Raw genomic sequence first — 18600 nt, forward strand, 5'->3', positions numbered from 1 at the left:
ACAGACAACCGCCTCCACGATTGCGGCCCAGACAACCGCCTTCACGATCACCAGGAAGACCATCGCCGACAGATTCGCGGCCCCCACGGCTATCGGGAATAACACTGTCTCGGTCGTCGCCACAGCCACTTCCGCCCCCAGGGTTGCCGCCGCCATAGCCACTTCCGCCCCCAGTGACATCACTAACCTGCACGATCACAATGCCGCATGTGTCTCCGCCCGCACGCAGATTTCCATCACCATGCCTAACCCCGCCCCCACGCCAATCTCAGTCACCACGTCTAACCCCGCCCCACGCCGATCTCCGTCACCACGCCCAACTCCGCCCCCACGCCGATCTCCGTCCCTGCCCCCACGCCCAACCACGCCCCCACTCCCAGCTCCAGCCCCACACCAGGTCCTAGCTCCCAGCCCTGCCATGTTTTCACCATCCCTCCAAACTACCCCTCTCTGAGGATGAAAGATCAGTCCTCAGCAGAGGCCTCACCTTCATTCCCCTACGCTCTCGGATTAACGAGTTCAACATGCGGCGTGACACCGAACAATTCTTCTGCCGCCTTCGCCTCCGTGCCTACTTCTTCAACCAAGACTCTCGCCCACCCTCTGACGACCACTTCTCCCGCCTCCAACACACCCCATCCACCTGGACTCCCCGTGCTGGCCTCTTACCTGCCCTTGATCTCTTCATAGCCAACTGCCGCCGTGACATTAACCGCCTCAACCTCTCCACCCCTCTCACCCACTCCAACCTCTCACCCTCGGAACGTGCAGCCCTCCACTTCCTCCGTTCCAACCCCAACCTCACTATCAAACCAGCAGACAAGGGAGGCGCGGTAGTAGTTTGGCGCACCGACCTTTACACCGCTGAGGCTAAATGCCACCTTGCGGACACCTCCTCCTACTGCCCCCTTGACCATGACTCCACCTCCCACCACCAAACCATCATCTCCCAGGCCATCCAGAACCTCATCACCTCAGGGGATCTCCCATCCACCGCCTCCAACCTCATAGTCCCACAACCCCGTACCGCCCGTTTCTACCTCCTGCCCAAAATCCACAAACCTGACTGCCCCTGCTGACCCATTGTCTCAGCCTGCTCCTGCCCCACCGAACTCATCTCTGCATACCTCGACACGGTCCTGTCCCCCTTCCAAGAACTCCCCACCTACGTTCGGGACACCACCCACTCCCTCCACCTCCTCCATGATTTTCGCTTCCCCGGTCCCCAACGCCTTATCTTCACCATGGACATCCAGTCCCTGTACACCTCCATCCCCCATCACAAAGGACTTAAAGCCTCCGCTTCTTCCTTTCCCACCGTACCAACCAGTACCCTTCCACCGATACCCTCCTTCGACTGACTGAACTGGTCCTCACCCTGAACAACTTCTCTTTCCAATTCTCCCACTTCCTCCAAACCAAAGGAGTAGCCATGGGCACCCGCATGGGCCCCAGCTATGCCTGCCTCTTCATAGGATATGTGGAACAGTCCATCTTCCGCAGCTACACTGGCACCACCCCCCACCTTTTCCTCCGCTATATCGATTATTGTATCGGTGCTGCCTCGTGCTCCCACGAGGAGGTTGAACAGTTAATCCACTTTACCAATACCTTCCACCCCGACCTCAAATTCACCTGGACTGTCTCAGACTCCTCCCTCCCCTTCCTAGACCTTTCCATTTCTATCTCGGGTGACCGAATCGACACGGACATCTACTATAAACCAACCGACTCTCACAGCTACCTAGACTACACCTCCTCCCACCCTGCCCCCTGTAAAAACGCCATCCGATATTCCCAATTCCTTCGTCTCCGCCGCATCTGCTCCCAGGAGGACCAGTTCCAAAACCGTACAACCCAATGGCCTCCTTCTTCAAAGACCGCAATTTCCCACCAGACGTAGTCGACGATGCCCTCCACCACATCTCTTCCACTTCCCGCTCCTCCGCCCTTGAGCCCCGCCCCTCCAACCGCCACCAGGACAGAACCCCACTGGTCCTCACCTACCACCCCACCAACCTCCATGTACAACGTATCATCCGCCGTCATTTCTGCCACCTCCAAACGGACCCCACCACCAGGGATATATTTCCCTCCCCTCTCCTATCAGCGTTCCGAAAAGACCACTCCCTTCGTGACTCCCTCGTCATGTCCACACCCCCACCAACCCAACCTCCACTCCCGGCACCTTCCCCTGCAACTGCAAGAAATGCCAAACTTGCACCCACACCTCCCCCCTTACTTCCCTCCAAGGCCCCAAGGGACACTTCCATATCTGCCACAAATTCACCCTCTCCTCCACACACATCGTCTATTGCATCCGCTGCACCCGATGTGGCCTCCTCTATATTGGGGAGACAGGCCGCCTACTTGCGGAACGTTTCAGAGAACACCTCTGGGACACCCGGACCAACCAACCCAACCACCCCGTAGCCCAACACTTCAACTCCCCCTCCCACTCCACCAAGGACATGCAGGTCCTTGGACTCCTCCATCGCCAGACTATGGCAACACGACGGTTGGAGAAAGAGCGCCTCATCTTCTGCCTGGGAACCCTCCAAATACAAGGGATGAACTCAGATTTCACCAGTTTCCTCATTTCCCCTCCCCCCACCTTGTCTCAGTCAAATCCCTGGAACTCAGCACCGCCTTCCTAACCTGCAATCTTCTTCTTGACCTCTCCGCCCCCACCCCACTCCGGCCTATCACCCTCACCTTGACCTCCCTCCACCTATCGCAATTCCAACGGCCCTCCCCCAAGTCCCTCCTCCCTACCTTTTATCTTAGCCTGCTGGACACACTTTCCTCATTCCTGAAGAAGGGTTTATGCCCGAAACGTCGATTCACCTGTTCCTTGGTTGCTGCCTGACCTGCTGTGCTTTTCCAGCAACACATTTTCAGCTGTTTATTAAATAACCTACCTACTGTTGCTCTCCATCTCCTATTGCCTGTTTTCCATTATAACTGCAAGTTAATATTGGAACTTCAGCAAATTGTAGCTTTGCTCCAACAGAAGATTGTTTTCAGATTTTACCCTTACCCACTGGGTGTGAACCCTGCAGCAAGAGAATCTGTCAGCAGGAGAGGAGTGAAAAAAACTATTTGGATTTGTTTTCTTCTGCATGCAGAAAATGGAAGTAACACTGATGGTGACCTAAGTATTAATCTACAGCCCAAACCTATCAACTCAAGATTAGGGTTCTGCAATGCATTAATGACAAAAATGAAAGAACATTTTGACCATCCTGATGGTATTGATTGAGGAATCAATCTACAAATAGAAAATAAGTTTACATCAATTCAGATAGACATTGAGTTGAAATAGATAAACGTTGCTCTGACCTGGAATTATTGTCTTCTTGCAGCTCTGACACTTGGAGGAATACTCATTTGAATAACAGTCTGTACAGAGCAATTGGTCATCCTTGGCAGCGAAAGGCTTATCTGCCAGTGACCGTTTGCACTGAAAGCAATGAAAGCAGGCTTCATGCCAGTGGCGATCCTTATAGGACAAGTCCTGTTGGAATCAAATTATAAAATAAAAATGCAAAGCTGCAGCATCTCAAATTGTAGATTAAATGTCACACAGTTTACATTAGAGTTAATGTTCTTTGCCTCTGTGAGGGTAGGGAGATGTCTTGATGTGTCCTGTAGATAACACAGATGTTTTTGGTTTACATTTTTCTTTGACAATTAAAAGCATGAGCTGTACAAAAATGATCTTGTACATATGCACAGGAAGTGGCTGCACTAATAACTTAAAAATGTAGAAGTACAGTAACTCCCATGGAGATTTATCTTTATGGAAAATGTCAGCAGAAGCTAGCAAATTATTTTAGAAAGCATGCTTTACTATAATGAAAAGTGAAATTGGCAAGTTTTTTTTCTTTCAAACTAGTCCCTTACATTGAAACCTTTTACACTTATAGCATAAAGTTATATGTGCATTCCGTACTACATGTGGTTCAGTTTACATATTATAGAGATGGAATGATGGATAGTGAGTTTTAGAAAATGGTTTATAGATGGCCCTCAAGAGTTTTTTTTTTGTGAATTTACTTGCTGCCACCTCATTGAGTGGATACTGTCTGGCAATAAGTGTATGGACATATGAAAAAAGACAACTGATCGAACAAACCTCTTCTATCCTCCATGGTCCAGCCTATACACACCATTAGCCCTATTTCACCCCACACATCACCTCTCCCCTCCATAGCCACCCAGAAGAAGCAGAAAAGCAAATAAATAAAACATCCACACAAAATCTAGGTGATATTATTCTCTGAACCCCAAAAGCAATCACTAGTGAGTAAGCGCTCTTATTTCACCTATTTTTATAATTAAGTCTCCACGTATAGGAACCTGTCCAGTTCCATTTTGAATTCTTGCTGGAAATCACACTCACATCATGCATTGGTAACTTAATCCAGAAATTGATGACTCAGTGTGAATAGAACCTGCTGGCATTGAAACTAGCTCTATCATTAATGACTATATTGCACAAACAGAGCCAAATAAGACTTTTTTGTGTCAAACATTTTGGCATAAAAAGGAAGACTTGAATTGTTATTGTGATGGCTTAAAGACAAATGGTAAACTTCAGAGTTAATCAATGGAAATTAACAATGGCATCATATCTCTATTGTGAAATATGATTTTCTCTTATGCAAAATTCTTTAGGAAATACTTCAGAAATAGCTCATATTTTGGTGTGTTTTCTGGAAATATATAAATCAATCTTTAAAATATAGGCTTTCCCACAGGTTTTATAGTCAGTTCAAAGTACACTATTTCCCTCGAATTGAAAATTCAGTGGCAGTTTATGATATTCAAGTTAATATGCTAGCAAAATTCTTCAGGAAATACTTCAGAGATAGCTCATATTTTGAAAATGGTATGACGTTGTTTTGTGAAAACTCAGCAGATGAAAAGATGTAATGAGAAGAAATAGCCCTAGTGTCTGAGCACTATCAAAAGTTGTGGTACTGAATTCTCTCTAATTTCTTGTTATTTAATTGATCTTTACCTGAATGACAGTGTGAGTGGTACAATTACCTTCCTAGACCAGTGATGATAAAATTAGCAAGAATTTTGTTCACTGTCGAATCATCTATCTGCTAACCATGAGAATGAGTGATCATCAATTGAGTACCGAGCTGACTTTCACTGTGATGTAGTCTCTGGTAATATAACTTTCCCTGACTCGGTGTTCAACTTCAAATAAGATGGATAACTACTTGGCTGACAAAAGAGAGGGCAAATGTTATATGATGAAAAATGAGTTGTGATCTTAAAAATGAAGTAAGAGAAATATAATTTGAGGTGAAAATAGGAAGAGAAATAAAAGTTGTACAGAAGAAATTGGCTACTGCATAAATTTTGACCAAAACCTCCTTGTGTATCTTTCTTTGTTATTTAGTAACTTACTTTATTAGAGGAAATGGTGAATGAATTAAAAATGTTGCATAACTCTCTGCATTTTGATAAAATGCAAAGAATATTTAAACTATCAGATCAACATTTGCTTTATTGTGTAGACTTGTTTAACAATTGAAAATATATAAAACAACCATATTCTGACAATATAATCTACCAAAGCAAAGTACCTAAGTCAATATCTCAGGACAAAAATATTCATAAAGCTATATTAATAACTTAATGCATTACATACCCTGTACTGAGACCTACAAAGCAAGGAAGCCTAGGATCGATATTTGATATGAACTGAGTTAATTGCACTTGTAAGAGTGTTCAAAGATGATTCTGCAGTCGATCGTTGTAATCAAGAACTTTTATTGAATTTTATACAATATTCATAAAGGTAAGTAGGAGACAACATTCTGACAACTCTGCTGCTCAGGACCTAGCTCCATCTGCTCTCACCTCAGCAGGCATTATCGATGACATATGCTATCCATTAGAATAATAGAAGATAAACATTAACATACATTTCCCCCAAAGTCTTTTGTTCAATCCATTTGAATCATTATCAATTATTTGTTAGCATTTCTCTTAATATTTAACCATTAACAATGCAATCTTTGCACCTTCCACCTTCAAAGTTTCTGTCTCAGTCCGCCTTGAGGAGGATTGGATTTTGGTAATTGAATTTCTGCACATCCTTGGAATTATCTTGAGAATGTAATCTGATACAACAACTGATATCTGGGCTGTGTCAGTCACAACTACGTTAATCAGCAGTGAGGAGAACTCAATGAAGGCTGGACTCAGGAGACAAACCACCAGCAACTGGAAGAATCAAAGACAGGAAATGGGAGGGGAGATGGCTTTAGATCAAACCTACTTCTTTTTCTCTCTGGAAGCAAAACTTCAGCCCTGACTTTGTGAAAAGGAGCACCTCCAGCTCCTACACTCTCCTCCATAGGAATAATCATGAAGAAATAACTGAACTTCACCTTGAGGGATAAAGAAGAAGGATAGCTAGAGAAGGAAAGACTTGCTGGTGAGCCAGCTTATAATTCTGGGGAGGGTATGGACACATTAGTTACTGTACATAATGGAGTTTTTTTTTATCTCCAGGAGCTTGAGACTGCTCTAGAGGATGTTCACTGTGGAACCAAAATAGGCATTTCTCCTTGCCAAGGCAATGGCAACGCCATTAGTCTTGATCAACTGGAAGAGACACAGACAATACTGGAGCCTTAGGAATGATCAGTCAGTTGGTGTGGGGATGATTCCACGCACACTTTAACCTGAGCTGAACTTAAAGGACCATATAGCACCTGAATGCCAGGATAAAAAATCACCATGATGATTATGTGAAACATTGCAATAATGTGGTTCATCTGGAGCTATCAACAAGATCTAAAGAAGGGAGAAAACACTAAACAAGACATATGCAATGCCCTGATTGCAGATTGAGGCGGAAGCAGTGAGAACAGAGGACATCAGTGTGTAGCACATCTGTGGCAGCTCCAATGCAGGCTAGTTTGAAGCCAAAGAACTCCAGTACAATTGGAATAAAGGGCTTTAGTAGGTTATTCAAGGAACTTGATCAATTTATCGGGGCAATGGGACATCTACTCAGCACAGAGAGATGCTGTTACAGACTGATTTGTTGACTTGCATGGAGATTGGATAATAACAGGGGATTTAATGTTGGTCACATCCCTGTTAATCTTAACTTCATCAGAGAATTGGAACTGGCTTGATTATTATCATTCTCTTTTATTATTGAAAGCTTGCTTTTCCAGGAGAGCCTTCTGCAAGCTTAAACTGGGATCAAGGGAGAGTCAAAGACCAGAGGGCAGAGTCTCAGAATTAAAGGGTGCCAAATTTTGGTCTGAGATGAGGAGGAATTTCTTCTCACAGATTGTTGTGAATCTTAGTGCGCATTGTAGGGGCAGAGTCTTTGTGTATATTTAAGACTGAGATAGGAAGATTTTTGATCAGAGGGAGAATCAAGCATTATGCGAAAAGGCCAGGAAAGTGGACATGATCAGCTGTGGACTGATTGTAGAACATAGCAGATACAAGGGGCTGAATGGCCAACTCCTGTTCCTTTTGTTATCTCCCTTCCCTTTCTCAAACATTTTCTTTGTAGATTTAAGTTCATCAGTTGCTGTTTGACACAGAACGCTGTCCACTGCTAATGATTCACATTGAACTTTGAGATTTCAATATTTCAGTTAAAAAGAGTCATTTTGTATGTTTACAGCAACACTGGCTTCTGTCAATTTCTCCAGAGCATTGGCTATCCCTGGATATGGCATGCAGAATCTTTCTGTAATATTTTCCTTTTCAGCAGTGAGTTCCTGTTTTTTTTCCTAATCACAGCCTTGCTTCTTCCTGTTCTTGAAGCAGTTGTCTTTATTTGCTTTCTGTTACCTCATTGGGCAACTGAAATTCCATCAGTAGCTCACTTTTACTGCAGCATGGGACTTGAAGGTCTTTGTTTTCTTTCATTGACTTATCAAATAGCTGGTGAAAATACGTGACTTCCCTCAAAAGCATTCCTTTTCAATTCCTTAGGATTCCTTTTGTAGATCATATTCTACTGTATCTCCTCAAAATCCTATCTGCAGCCAAAAATATTGAATTTTTCAATAGGAGCTCCTCATGCTTTGGTTGTGAAATCATACTTTCCAAAAACGCCTTCCTGGTGATAGAAAGTACATCCAGTTGTGGTTCTGCTTTGATAAATAAATGGGAATGGTAGCTTCAGTGGAACTGCAATGAGAAATACACCTCTGCATTTACACTGTCCTCAAGGGCAATAGGAAGATAAGAGAACTCTGCTTTCATGACACTGGCCTGCATTCATTCCCATTTGCCCTTTCCCCACAAATGTATGTCTAAGAAATTGTCTTGCATTGGCCACTATCATGCCTGTAATGTCTCCTGAAGAGTGAATGAGTGAATGAAAAGAGTAATCATTTGTGGTCAAAGGAATGGAATATCATCAACAAAAACTGGCTCACAACATAGTGAAGGAACTGCAGCATCCTCTGCTACTTCTGACCACAGGTGTTTCAGAGCCAGATAATCTCCTTCACTTAACAAAGAAAAGTGATGAGCGACTTACAAAGTGTTGGTGATTTCTATCCCAGTCATCTGCCCTAGCACATGATTTGGAACAGATCCAAGACCTTGAAACTAATTGTTATGCATTGAAGGAGCTCAAGTCTGAAGCATGATGTAGAAACTAAAATTAGATACTGCAGTTGTGAGTTCCAAATAAAATCAATGACCTCTCCATTAGCCATGAAGTTAATGAAGTAGATTTCACAGACATACCAGATGAATTCTAAGTTGTAGAGGTCACCTTGCAGCTCTCCAACCTCCCCACGGAAGGATACATTTTGGTCCTCACCACGCATTAGTCCTTGCTTAGCGAACAAGTCGCACTGTTCAGTTGAGCGTTGCAATGGTGAGCTGGTATTGTGAAATGAGCTGTCTTGCGTTGCTGAAATATCTCTGTATTAATGGCTGGACAAACCTCCTGCTGATGGGGTTCTTTCTGGTCATTGGCATGTGGAGCTGAAGCAATGGCAGCAATAGCATGCTCATTCTTTCCATGCTTTATCAGTGGACTTTCAGTGTGTGCTTTTGTCCTCATCTCCATTACCACCTTTGGGTCACCATTATCAGCATTCACTTGCTAATAACTATAATTGTCCACCTAGGAAATTGAGTGTCACTGGTCACTACCTTGGAGTAGCTTCATCATCACAAATCATAACACGATCACCTGACGAACATATCAAATTTTTAAATCCAGTATGCTTGTTAAAAGAGGACTGCTATAGCCAGACAAATGATTGTAAATTCAGTGTCAATCTGGAGAGAAAGGCCACAGCTGAGGAGGATCCAGGAAGCTTCAAAGCGATGGACTTATAAGATGAGAAATCCATTACAAACTGAACCGTAATCTCTAGGAAGTTATTTCAAACTATGAACATGATAGGAGAAAAGGCAACAATCTTGGTGAGAAAAATGCCTTCCCTTCCAAGACTGTACAAGAACAGGGGTTAAAAGCCATTTCAACCCTGTTGTGTTTGTGCTATTTTATGCTAATAAGCTGAAGTACCCATGTGTACCAGCCTGGGTTTGACTGTTCAACTACAGAAACAACCCATTGACACTGCTCTGTATATCTTTCAACTAATTTTTTAACTCATCACTTCTCATTGCTAATCTGCTGCGGGTATGGTGTATTGCATAATTATTTCCTCTCATGTTTAGTAACTGATAAACTCAGGCTTTTGTTTACTCAAGAAAACCTAGTTAAATTGGCTCCATTTAAAACATACGTTCATTGGATGTGGGATAAACAAATCCTTTATAAATTAGGCAACTAAGGGGGGAGGGTGAGTTAAGAACTGGACTCAGTATAACTCTTCTCAGCCAGGGTGTGGCAGTGGGGGTATTCTGCTTCTAACAGTAATAAATTTGGGAATCGCATCTAGAGTCTGGTCACAATGGTAGCAGTCAAACAGTTAGATAAATGATGCTTTGATGTGCTTGTGGATTTTTTGTCAAGTGGTAGCTCTCCAGCTGACTTTTTGTTTGTCACTTTTTGTAGGCTGGGCTGAGAGCTTCTAGGTATATTCCAGCCATTCTTCCAGTGCCTCCCACAAACAGTCTTGCTGATCAGTCTTGGAGCTTTGTCTCTGGTCATGGCATTGATGAACTCAGAGAATGTCTTACCACTTTTGCTCCAGGCCTTGCCCAAGGGTTCCTGCTGTGCTACTTTGAATGTTAGCAACACCAATGAGGTCAACCAAGGATTCAGTGCTACCTGCTACTACCATGTTTAGAGCTGGCTCTAGAATGGATCTTTGCCACAAAGAGTCTTCATTAATCTATATTCAGTATTTATTAGGTATGTAAGTAAGACCTTTCTGAGAACCCTGCTGCTCTGGTCTAGTCTCCATCTGTTTCGATTTTAGCAACCATCATTAGTGATTTATGCTATTCTCCAGTATAACAGAACTTAACCATTATCGTCTAGCACTCAGCTGACACAACGAAGGACTGTAAATGTCCTTAAATAGTTAAAGGGAAGGAAGCAGCATATTTCTGCTTGTCATCGTTATTTAGGGAGTATGAGTTGAAAGTTGTGTCTGTGCATGTATTATGGCCATTATCAGGCTTGGTGACACTGGCTTTCCAAGATTAGATAGAAAGAATATGTGCTGAGGCAAGACACTGGAGAGCTGTGATGTGGTACAGAATTACATTCAACTAGAAAGCACTTTCAGAAGAATAGGAATGAAATGTGGGAATAAAAGCTTTCAGAAATTCTTCTAACACAAAAATAGTAAGTGCTGGAGAAATTCAACAGATCTGGTAGCAACTGTGGAGAAAAATAAACAGAGCTAACGTTTCAAATCAACTGATTCTTCATCAGTTTTGATATGTTTTTATATATATTGCCATGATACGAGAAATATCTCCATATCTCCACTCAACTTTACTTGGGCAGACATCATCAAGTCAAGATTTGATCATGCTACACACTCCATGTTTCCTCATTGCAGTTTTAATTCAAAGTAGATGGTGCTTTTCAACATTACATCTTTCTGAATTTTTAAGGAGCCAATTGGTTTGCATTCATGGAAACATACTCAATAGAGACGTCTCGGACCGTGTCTTCAGAATCCTTAAGGGGGAGAGTGTGCAGCCAGAAGTCGTGGTGCACTTTGGCACCAACGACATAGGTAGGAAGAGGGGTGGGGAGGTCATTCAGGAGCTCAGGGAGTTATGCTGGAAGCTAAAAGCTAGGACGGACAGAGTTGTCATCTCTGGGTTGTTGTCGGTGCCACGTGACAGTGAGGCAAGGAATAGGGAGAGAGTGCAGTTGAACACGTGGCTGCAAGGATGGTGTAGGAGGGAGGGCTTCAGGTATTTGGACAATTGGACTGCATTCTGGGGAAGGTGGGACCTGTACAAGCAGGACGAGTTGCACCTGAACCAGAGGGCACCAATATCCTGGGAGGTAGGTTTGCTAGCACTCTTCAGGGGGTGTTTAAACTAATTTGGCAGGGGGATGGGATCCGGACTTGTAGTCCAGCAAGTAGGTTAGCTGTTTTTCAGGATGTCCAAGAATGTAGGGAGGCTGTGGAGAAGGTAGCACTGACAGGGAATACTTGTGGACACAGAGATGGGCTCAAGTGTGTATACTTCAACGGAAGGAGTATCAGAAATAAGCTGGGTGAACTTAAGGCGTGGATCGGTACTTGGCACTACGATGTTGTGGCCATCATGGAAATGTGGACAGAAGAGGGACAGGAATTGTTGTTGGAGGTTCCTGATAATAGATGTTTCAGTAAGATTAGGGCGGGGTGGTAAAAAAGGAGGGGGGGTGGCGTTGCTAAATAGAAATGGTATAACGGCTGCAGAAAGGCAGTTCAAGGGGGATCTGCCTTTGGAGGTAGTATGAAGTCAGAAATAGGAAAGGAGCAGTCACCTTGTTGGGTGTTTACTATAGACCCCCCAATAGCAGCAGAGATGTGGAGAAATAGATTGGGAAACAGATTTTGGAAAGGTGCAGAAGCCACAGAGTAGTGGTCATGGGCGATTCCAACTTCCCAAATATTGATTGGAAGCTCTTTAGATCAGGTGTTTGTGCAGTGTGTCCAGGAAGCTTTTGTAACTCATTATGTCGATTGTCCGACCAGAGGGGAGGCCATATTGGATTTGGTACTTGGTAACGAACTGGGAAAAGTGATGAGCTGGAAATGTGTTGCTGGAAAAGCGCAGCAGGTCAGGCAGCATCCAGGGAACAGGAGAATCGACGTTTCGGGCATAAGCCCTTCTTCAGGAATGAGGAAAGTTTGTCCAGCAGGTTAAGATAAAAGGTAGGGAGGAGGGACTTGGGGGAGGGGCGTCAGAAATGTGATAGGTGGAAAGAGGTCAAGGTGAGGGTGATAGGTCAGACTGGGGTGGGGGCAGAGAGGTCAGGAAGAAGATTGCAGGTTAGGAAGGCGGTGCTGAATTTGATGGATTTGACTGAGACAGGGTGGGGGGAGGGGAAATGAGGAAACTGGTGAAATCCGAGTTCATCCCTTGTGGTTGGAGGGTTCCTAGCCGGAAGATGAGGCGTTCTTCCTCCAACCGTCGTTTTGTTGTGGTCTGACGATGGAGGAGTCCAAAGACCTGCATATCCTTGGTGGAGTGGGAGGGGGAATTGAAATGTTGAGCTACAGGGTGGTTGGGTTGGTTGGTCCGGGTGTCCCAGAGGTGTTCTCTGAAACGCTCCGCAAGTAGCCGGCCTGTCTCCCCAATATAGAGGAGGCCACATCGGGTGCAGAGGATGCAATAGATGATATGTGTGGAGGTGCAGGTGAATCTGTGGCGGATATGGAAGTTTCCTTTGGGGCCTTGGAGGGAGGTGAGGGGGGAGGTGTGGGCGCAAGTCTTGCACCTCCTGCGGTTGCAGGGGAAGGTGCCGGGAGTGGAGGTTGGGTTGGTGGGGGGTGTGGATCTGACGAGGGAGTCACGGAGGGAGTGGTCTTTACGGAATGCTGATAGGGGAGGGGAGGGAAATATATCCTTGGTGGTGGGGTCCGTTTGGAGGTAGCGGAAATGACGGCGGATGATGCGCTGTACATGGAGATTGGTGGGGTGGTAGGTGAGGACCAGTGGGGTTCTGTCCTGGTGGCGGTTGGAGGGGCGGGGTTCAAGGGCGGAGGAGCGGGAAGTGGAAGAGATGCGGTGGAGGGCATCGTCGACCACATCGGGGGGGAAATTGCGGTCCTTGAAGAAGGAGGCCATCTGGGTTGTGCGTTTTTGGAACTGGTCCTCCTGGGAGCAGATGTGGCGGAGTCGAAGGAATTGGGAGAATGGGATGGCGTTTTTACAGGGGGCAGGATGGGAGGAGGTGTAGTCCAGGTAGCTGTGGGAGTCGGTCGGTTTGTAGTAGATGTCCGTGTTGATTCGGTCGCCTGAGATAGAAGGGACAAGTCATGGGCTTGTTAGTGGGTGAGCATTTTGGTGATGGTGACCACAATTCTGTGACTTTCACCTTGGTTATGGAGAGAGATAGGTGCGTGCAACAGGGCAGATTTTACAATTAGGAGAAGGGTAAATACGATGCTGCAAGACAGGATCTGAGGAGCATAAATTGGGAGCATAGGCTGTCAGGGAAGGATGTCGTTGAAATGTGGAACTTTTTCAAGGAACAGATACGACGTGTCAGGCAGGAAAGAGATGGTCGTGTGAGGGAACCTTGGTTGATGAGGGAGGTTGAATGTCTTGTAAGGAGGAAGAAGGAGGCTTACATAAGGTTGAGAAAACAAGGTTCACACAGGGCATTGGAGGGATACAGGATAGCCGGGAGGGAGCTGAAGAAAGGGATTAGGAGAGCTAAGAGAGGGCATGAAAAATCTTTGGCGGGTAGGATCAAGGATAATCCCAAGGCCTTTTATGCATATGTGAGAAACATGAGAATGACGAGAACGAGGGTAGGTCCGATCAAGGACAGTAGTGGGAGACTGTGTATTGAGTCGGAAGATATAGGAGAGGTCTTGAATGAGTACTTTTCTTCAGTATTTACAAATGAGAGGGACCGTATTGTTGAAGAGGAGAGTATGAAACGGACTGATAAGCTGAAGGAGATACTTGTTAGGAAGGAAGATGTGTTGGGCATTTTGAAAAACTTGAGGATAGACAAGTCCCCGGGCCTGACGGGATATATCCTAGGATTATGTGGGAAGCAAGAGATGAAATTGCAGAACCGTTGGCAATGATCTTTTCGTCTTCACTGTCAATGGGGGTGGTGCCAGGGGACTGGAGAGTGGCGAATGTTGTGCCCCTGTTCAAAAAAGGGAATAGGGATAACCCCGGGAATTACAGGCCAGTTAGTCTTACTTCGGTGGTAGGCAAAGTAATGAAAAGGGTACTGAGGGATAGGATTTATGAGTATCTGGAAAGACACTGCTGGATTAGGGACAGCCAGCACGGATTTATAAGGGGTAGGTCTTGCCTTACAAATCTTATTGAATTCTTTGAGGAGGTGACCAAGCATGTGGATGAGGGTAGAGCAGTGGATGTAGTGTACATGGATTTTAGTAAGGCATTTGATAAGGTTCCTCATGGTAGGCTTATGCGGAAAGTCAGGAGACATGGGATAGTGGGAAGTTTGGCCAGTTGGATAGAGAACTGGCTAACCGATCAAAGTCAGAGAGTGATGGTAGATGGTAAATACTCAGCCTGGAGCCCAGTTACAAGTAGAGTTCCACAGGGATCAGTTCTGGGTCCTCTGCTGTTTGTAATTTTTATTAATGACTTGGAAGAGGGAGTCGAAGGGTGGGTCAGTAAATTTGCAGACGATACGAAGATTGGTGGAGTTGTGGATAGTGAGGAGGGCTGCTGTCGGCTGCAAAGGGACTTAGATATGATGCAGAGCTGGGCTGAGGAGTGGCAGTTGGAGTTCAATCAAGTGTGAGGTTGTCCATTTTGGAAGGACATACGGAAATAAGAATGCGGAATACAGGGTTAACGGTAGGGTTCTTAGTAAGGTGGAGGAGCAGAAGGATCTTGGGGTCTATGTTCATAGATCTTTGAAAGTTGCAACTCAGGTGGATAGAGCTTGTAAGAAGGCCTATGGTGGACTAGCGTTCATTAGCAGAGGGATTGAATTCAAGAGTCGTGAGGCGATGTTGCAGTTGTATAGGACCTTGGTAAGGCCACATTTGGAGTACTGTGTGCAGTTCTGGTCGCCTCATTTTAGGACAGATGTGGAAGCTTTGGAGAGGGTGCAGAGGAGATTTACCAGGATGTTGTCTGGAATGGAGAATAGGTCGTACGAGGATAGGTTGAGAGTGCTAGGCCTTTTCTCATTGGAACGGCGAAGGATGAGGGGTGACTTGATAGAGGTTTATAAGATGATCAGGGGAATAGATAGAGTAGACAATCAGAGACTTTTTCCCTGGGTACAACAGTGTGTTACAAGGGGACATAAATTTAAGGTGAAGGGTGGAAGGTATAGGGGGGATGTCAGGGGTAGGTTCTTTACCCAGATAGTGGTGGGAGCATGGAATGCACTGCCTGTGGGAGTGGCAGAGTCAGAATCATTGGTGACCTTTAAGCGGCAATTGGATAGGTACATGGATAGGTGCTTAAGCTAGGACAAATGTTCGGCACAACATCGTGGGCCGAAGGGCTTGTGCTGTGCTGTATTATTCTATGTTCTATGTTCTAAACTGTTGATAAATGAGTCTTGCTGCAGTCACTCTGATAAACTTTGAAGCTTCTCTGAAGTGTGTCACATGCCTGGTGTGGTTTCCCTCAGCAGTCAGGATGGATTGTTTATGACAATATGTCAAAGAATTGTATTTACTGAAAGGTTTATGATGGTTGATGGACTGATACCAAAATAATCTTAACAACAAATGTTGCAAGGGACTGTTATTTAATAATCATGAGTGTAAAGGCCATGATTTGCACCTAATCTCACAAAAAATTACCTGCTTCAGTGTGGTTATAATTAATACAATGCATTAAAATGATCTACATTTCAACATGCAAAATAACTAGTAAAATGGTGCACAATAAAATGATTATATTATGAAAACTATGAAAGCTGCTTTGCATGCAGCAAACATGAACTGCTTTGGACTCAAATATTTGCTGCACATTTGAACTCCATATCAAGCAGGAATGCCTTTTTGAATATAACAAATGATTCTCTTCAGTAAAAGAAGCTAAAAATTAGAGAAAGTGATTTTGGTTTTATAATAGCATCTGAGTTTTAAACATGAGCTAAGTAACTCACTCCTGAAAGAGGCGAGTGATGGAATACTTCTACTTGCCTGAATGAGTTCAGTTCCAACAACATTTAAAAAGCTTGACACCGTCAAGGCCAAAGCAACCTGTTTGATTTCATCCTATCCATCACATTATTGTGTGTCCCCTCCACTACTAATCAAAGTGGCATCTGTGTATTCATCCGGACTCCTTTGATGGTACATATCAAATCCATGACCTCCACCACTTAGAGAGAAAAAGCTAGAAGACACCTGGGAACACAACTACCTGCACGATTCCCTCCAAGCCACATACCATCCTGACTTGGAAATATATTAGTTTTCCTTCACTGTCACTACTTCAAAATTCTGAAAGTCCCTTCCTAACACCACTATGTGTGTACCTACTTCCCAAGGACTGCAGCAGTTCAAAGAAAGTAGGTTGTTACCAGTTTGTCAAGGGCAACTAAGGATGCAACAAATATTTGCCTTGCCAGTGATCTGTACAATGTAGAAACAATAAAACAAAATGTGTATACGTTATCATGTGACACACATAAGTTATTATGCAACTTATAATGTGCACATGTCGTTGCAAACATGGATAGGTCTTTATAGTACATATACAGATCAGCCTACACCATGAGCCACGAACAAGGAAATTCTAGTTTTGTGAAGAGAGAAACAAGAAAAAATGTCTATTTATCAATTCAAGAAAATTCAGGGACTTGATTGTGGAAATTGGTTCAAGAAAGACCATTTTACACTTTACTAAGATGTTTCTAAGCCAATATAGTGCCTACAAGCGAGTTTGCCATATTTATTACAGTTAAGCCAATGGTGACAATGGGAATAACTCTTCTTTGCTCGCATTTAAACAGACTCAATATCACATTACCATTAATGGGATGTTACTGGACCGAGCAAGATCTGCTTCCCTTTCCAATCAGCTCCATCGATGCTCCTGATATCTTTGTCACCAAGTGTGGAACCAAAATATCTTTTAGAGTTGTAGAGTCATACAGCATGGAAATAGACCCTTCAGCCTAACTTGACCAGACATCCCAATCTGACCGCATATCATTTGCCAGCATTTGACCCATATCCCTTTTCAACCCTTCCTATTCATATATCCATCCAGGTGCCTTTTAAAAGTTGAAATTGTACCTGGCTCCACTACCTCCTCTGGCAGTTCATTCCATGTATGAGAACCACCCTCAGGTCTTTTTTAAATCTTTCCCCTCTCACCATAAACCTATGCCCTCTAGGTTTGGATTTTCCTCACCCTAAGAAAAACACCTTAGCTATTCACCCTATCCAAGTCCCTGATGATTTTATAAACCTCTATAAGGTCACCCCTCAGCTTCCAATGCACCAGGGAAAAAAGCCCCAGCCTATTCAGCTTCTCCCTATAACTCAAACCCTCCAGTCCTAGCAAGATCTGTGTAAATCTTTTCTATATCCTGTCAAGTTTAACAACATCCTTCCTATAGGAGGGAGACCAGAATTTAATGCAATATTTTAAAAGTGGACTCAACAATGTCCTGTATAACCCCAACATGAAATCCCAACTCCTATACTCAATGCTCTGACTAATGAAGGCAAGCATACCAAATGCCTTTTTCATCACCCTGTCTACCTGTAACTCCGCTTTCAAGGATCTATGCACCCCTGGATTGCTTTAACTTAAATGTGTCACCCAGAATTAAAAGAACAGAAGCAATTATCAGATTGCAGATTGAACACATGAAGAATCCTTACAGAACAGAACAAAGATTTTGAAATCAATGATTTAGGACATGGCCAGCCATTGACGATTAGCAGCACAGAGAAAATAAGTAAGTGGTATTTCAAGTACAAGAGTCAAGAGCCTAAGTTCTTATTGACCATAGTTTTGGGTAGGGCAGAGTTTGTGAGACTTGCAGGAGACCATTGCAAAAAAAAATGAACTACATGTCAGAAAAATCATAAAATGTGAGAAATGTGCAAGAAAGCAAACAACATCAGATGATCTAACACTTAGCATATGGTTCATTAAGTGTTATCGAGTCACCATGCCAGTCATAAATTTATAATAATTGCAAGCTTATATCTGCAACATTAAATTTGTTAGCTTCATCTGACTTGCATCGGAAGTTGATCAGTGAACTTAATGTTTGTTCACAGGAAGAGAATGTCAGTGAATGAGTCATTTCAGATACTTTTGTGGCTATATTTTTCTCTGCCACCTTGGTAACCTGATGGAGCGCACTGTTTGCTATTTTTGGAACCTGCCCAATCTTTGTTTTGTTGATTAAAACAAGAAGATCAGCTAGCTTCTGCCACAGATCCTGCTCCACCTAGAACACTTTACACACACAAACTTAAACCCAGCCCAACTGAATTTTCA

The 18600-nt window shown here is 44.0% G+C and overlaps 1 protein-coding gene across 3 annotated transcripts in view; it reads right to left on the reverse strand.

The window, feature by feature from the left end:
• LOC122550668 (four and a half LIM domains protein 2) overlaps nucleotides 1-18600 on the reverse strand; it is a 48362-nt gene that overhangs the window by 12478 nt on the left and 17284 nt on the right. For 2 of the 3 annotated variants that reach the window (XM_043691752.2, XM_043691753.2), the window contains exon 3: nucleotides 3343-3517. The exons of the other annotated variant lie outside the window; for it this stretch is intronic. In XM_043691752.2, the coding sequence (XP_043547687.1) occupies nucleotides 3343-3517 (175 nt within the window). The remainder of the gene's footprint in view (nucleotides 1-3342; nucleotides 3518-18600) is intronic. 3 annotated transcript variants of the gene reach the window in all.

Source organism: Chiloscyllium plagiosum, unplaced genomic scaffold, assembly GCF_037043375.1.
Source record: "Chiloscyllium plagiosum isolate Xiang-an unplaced genomic scaffold, Cpla_swu_hap1 HiC_scaffold_6, whole genome shotgun sequence".
Classification (NCBI taxonomy): domain Eukaryota; kingdom Metazoa; phylum Chordata; class Chondrichthyes; order Orectolobiformes; family Hemiscylliidae; genus Chiloscyllium; species Chiloscyllium plagiosum.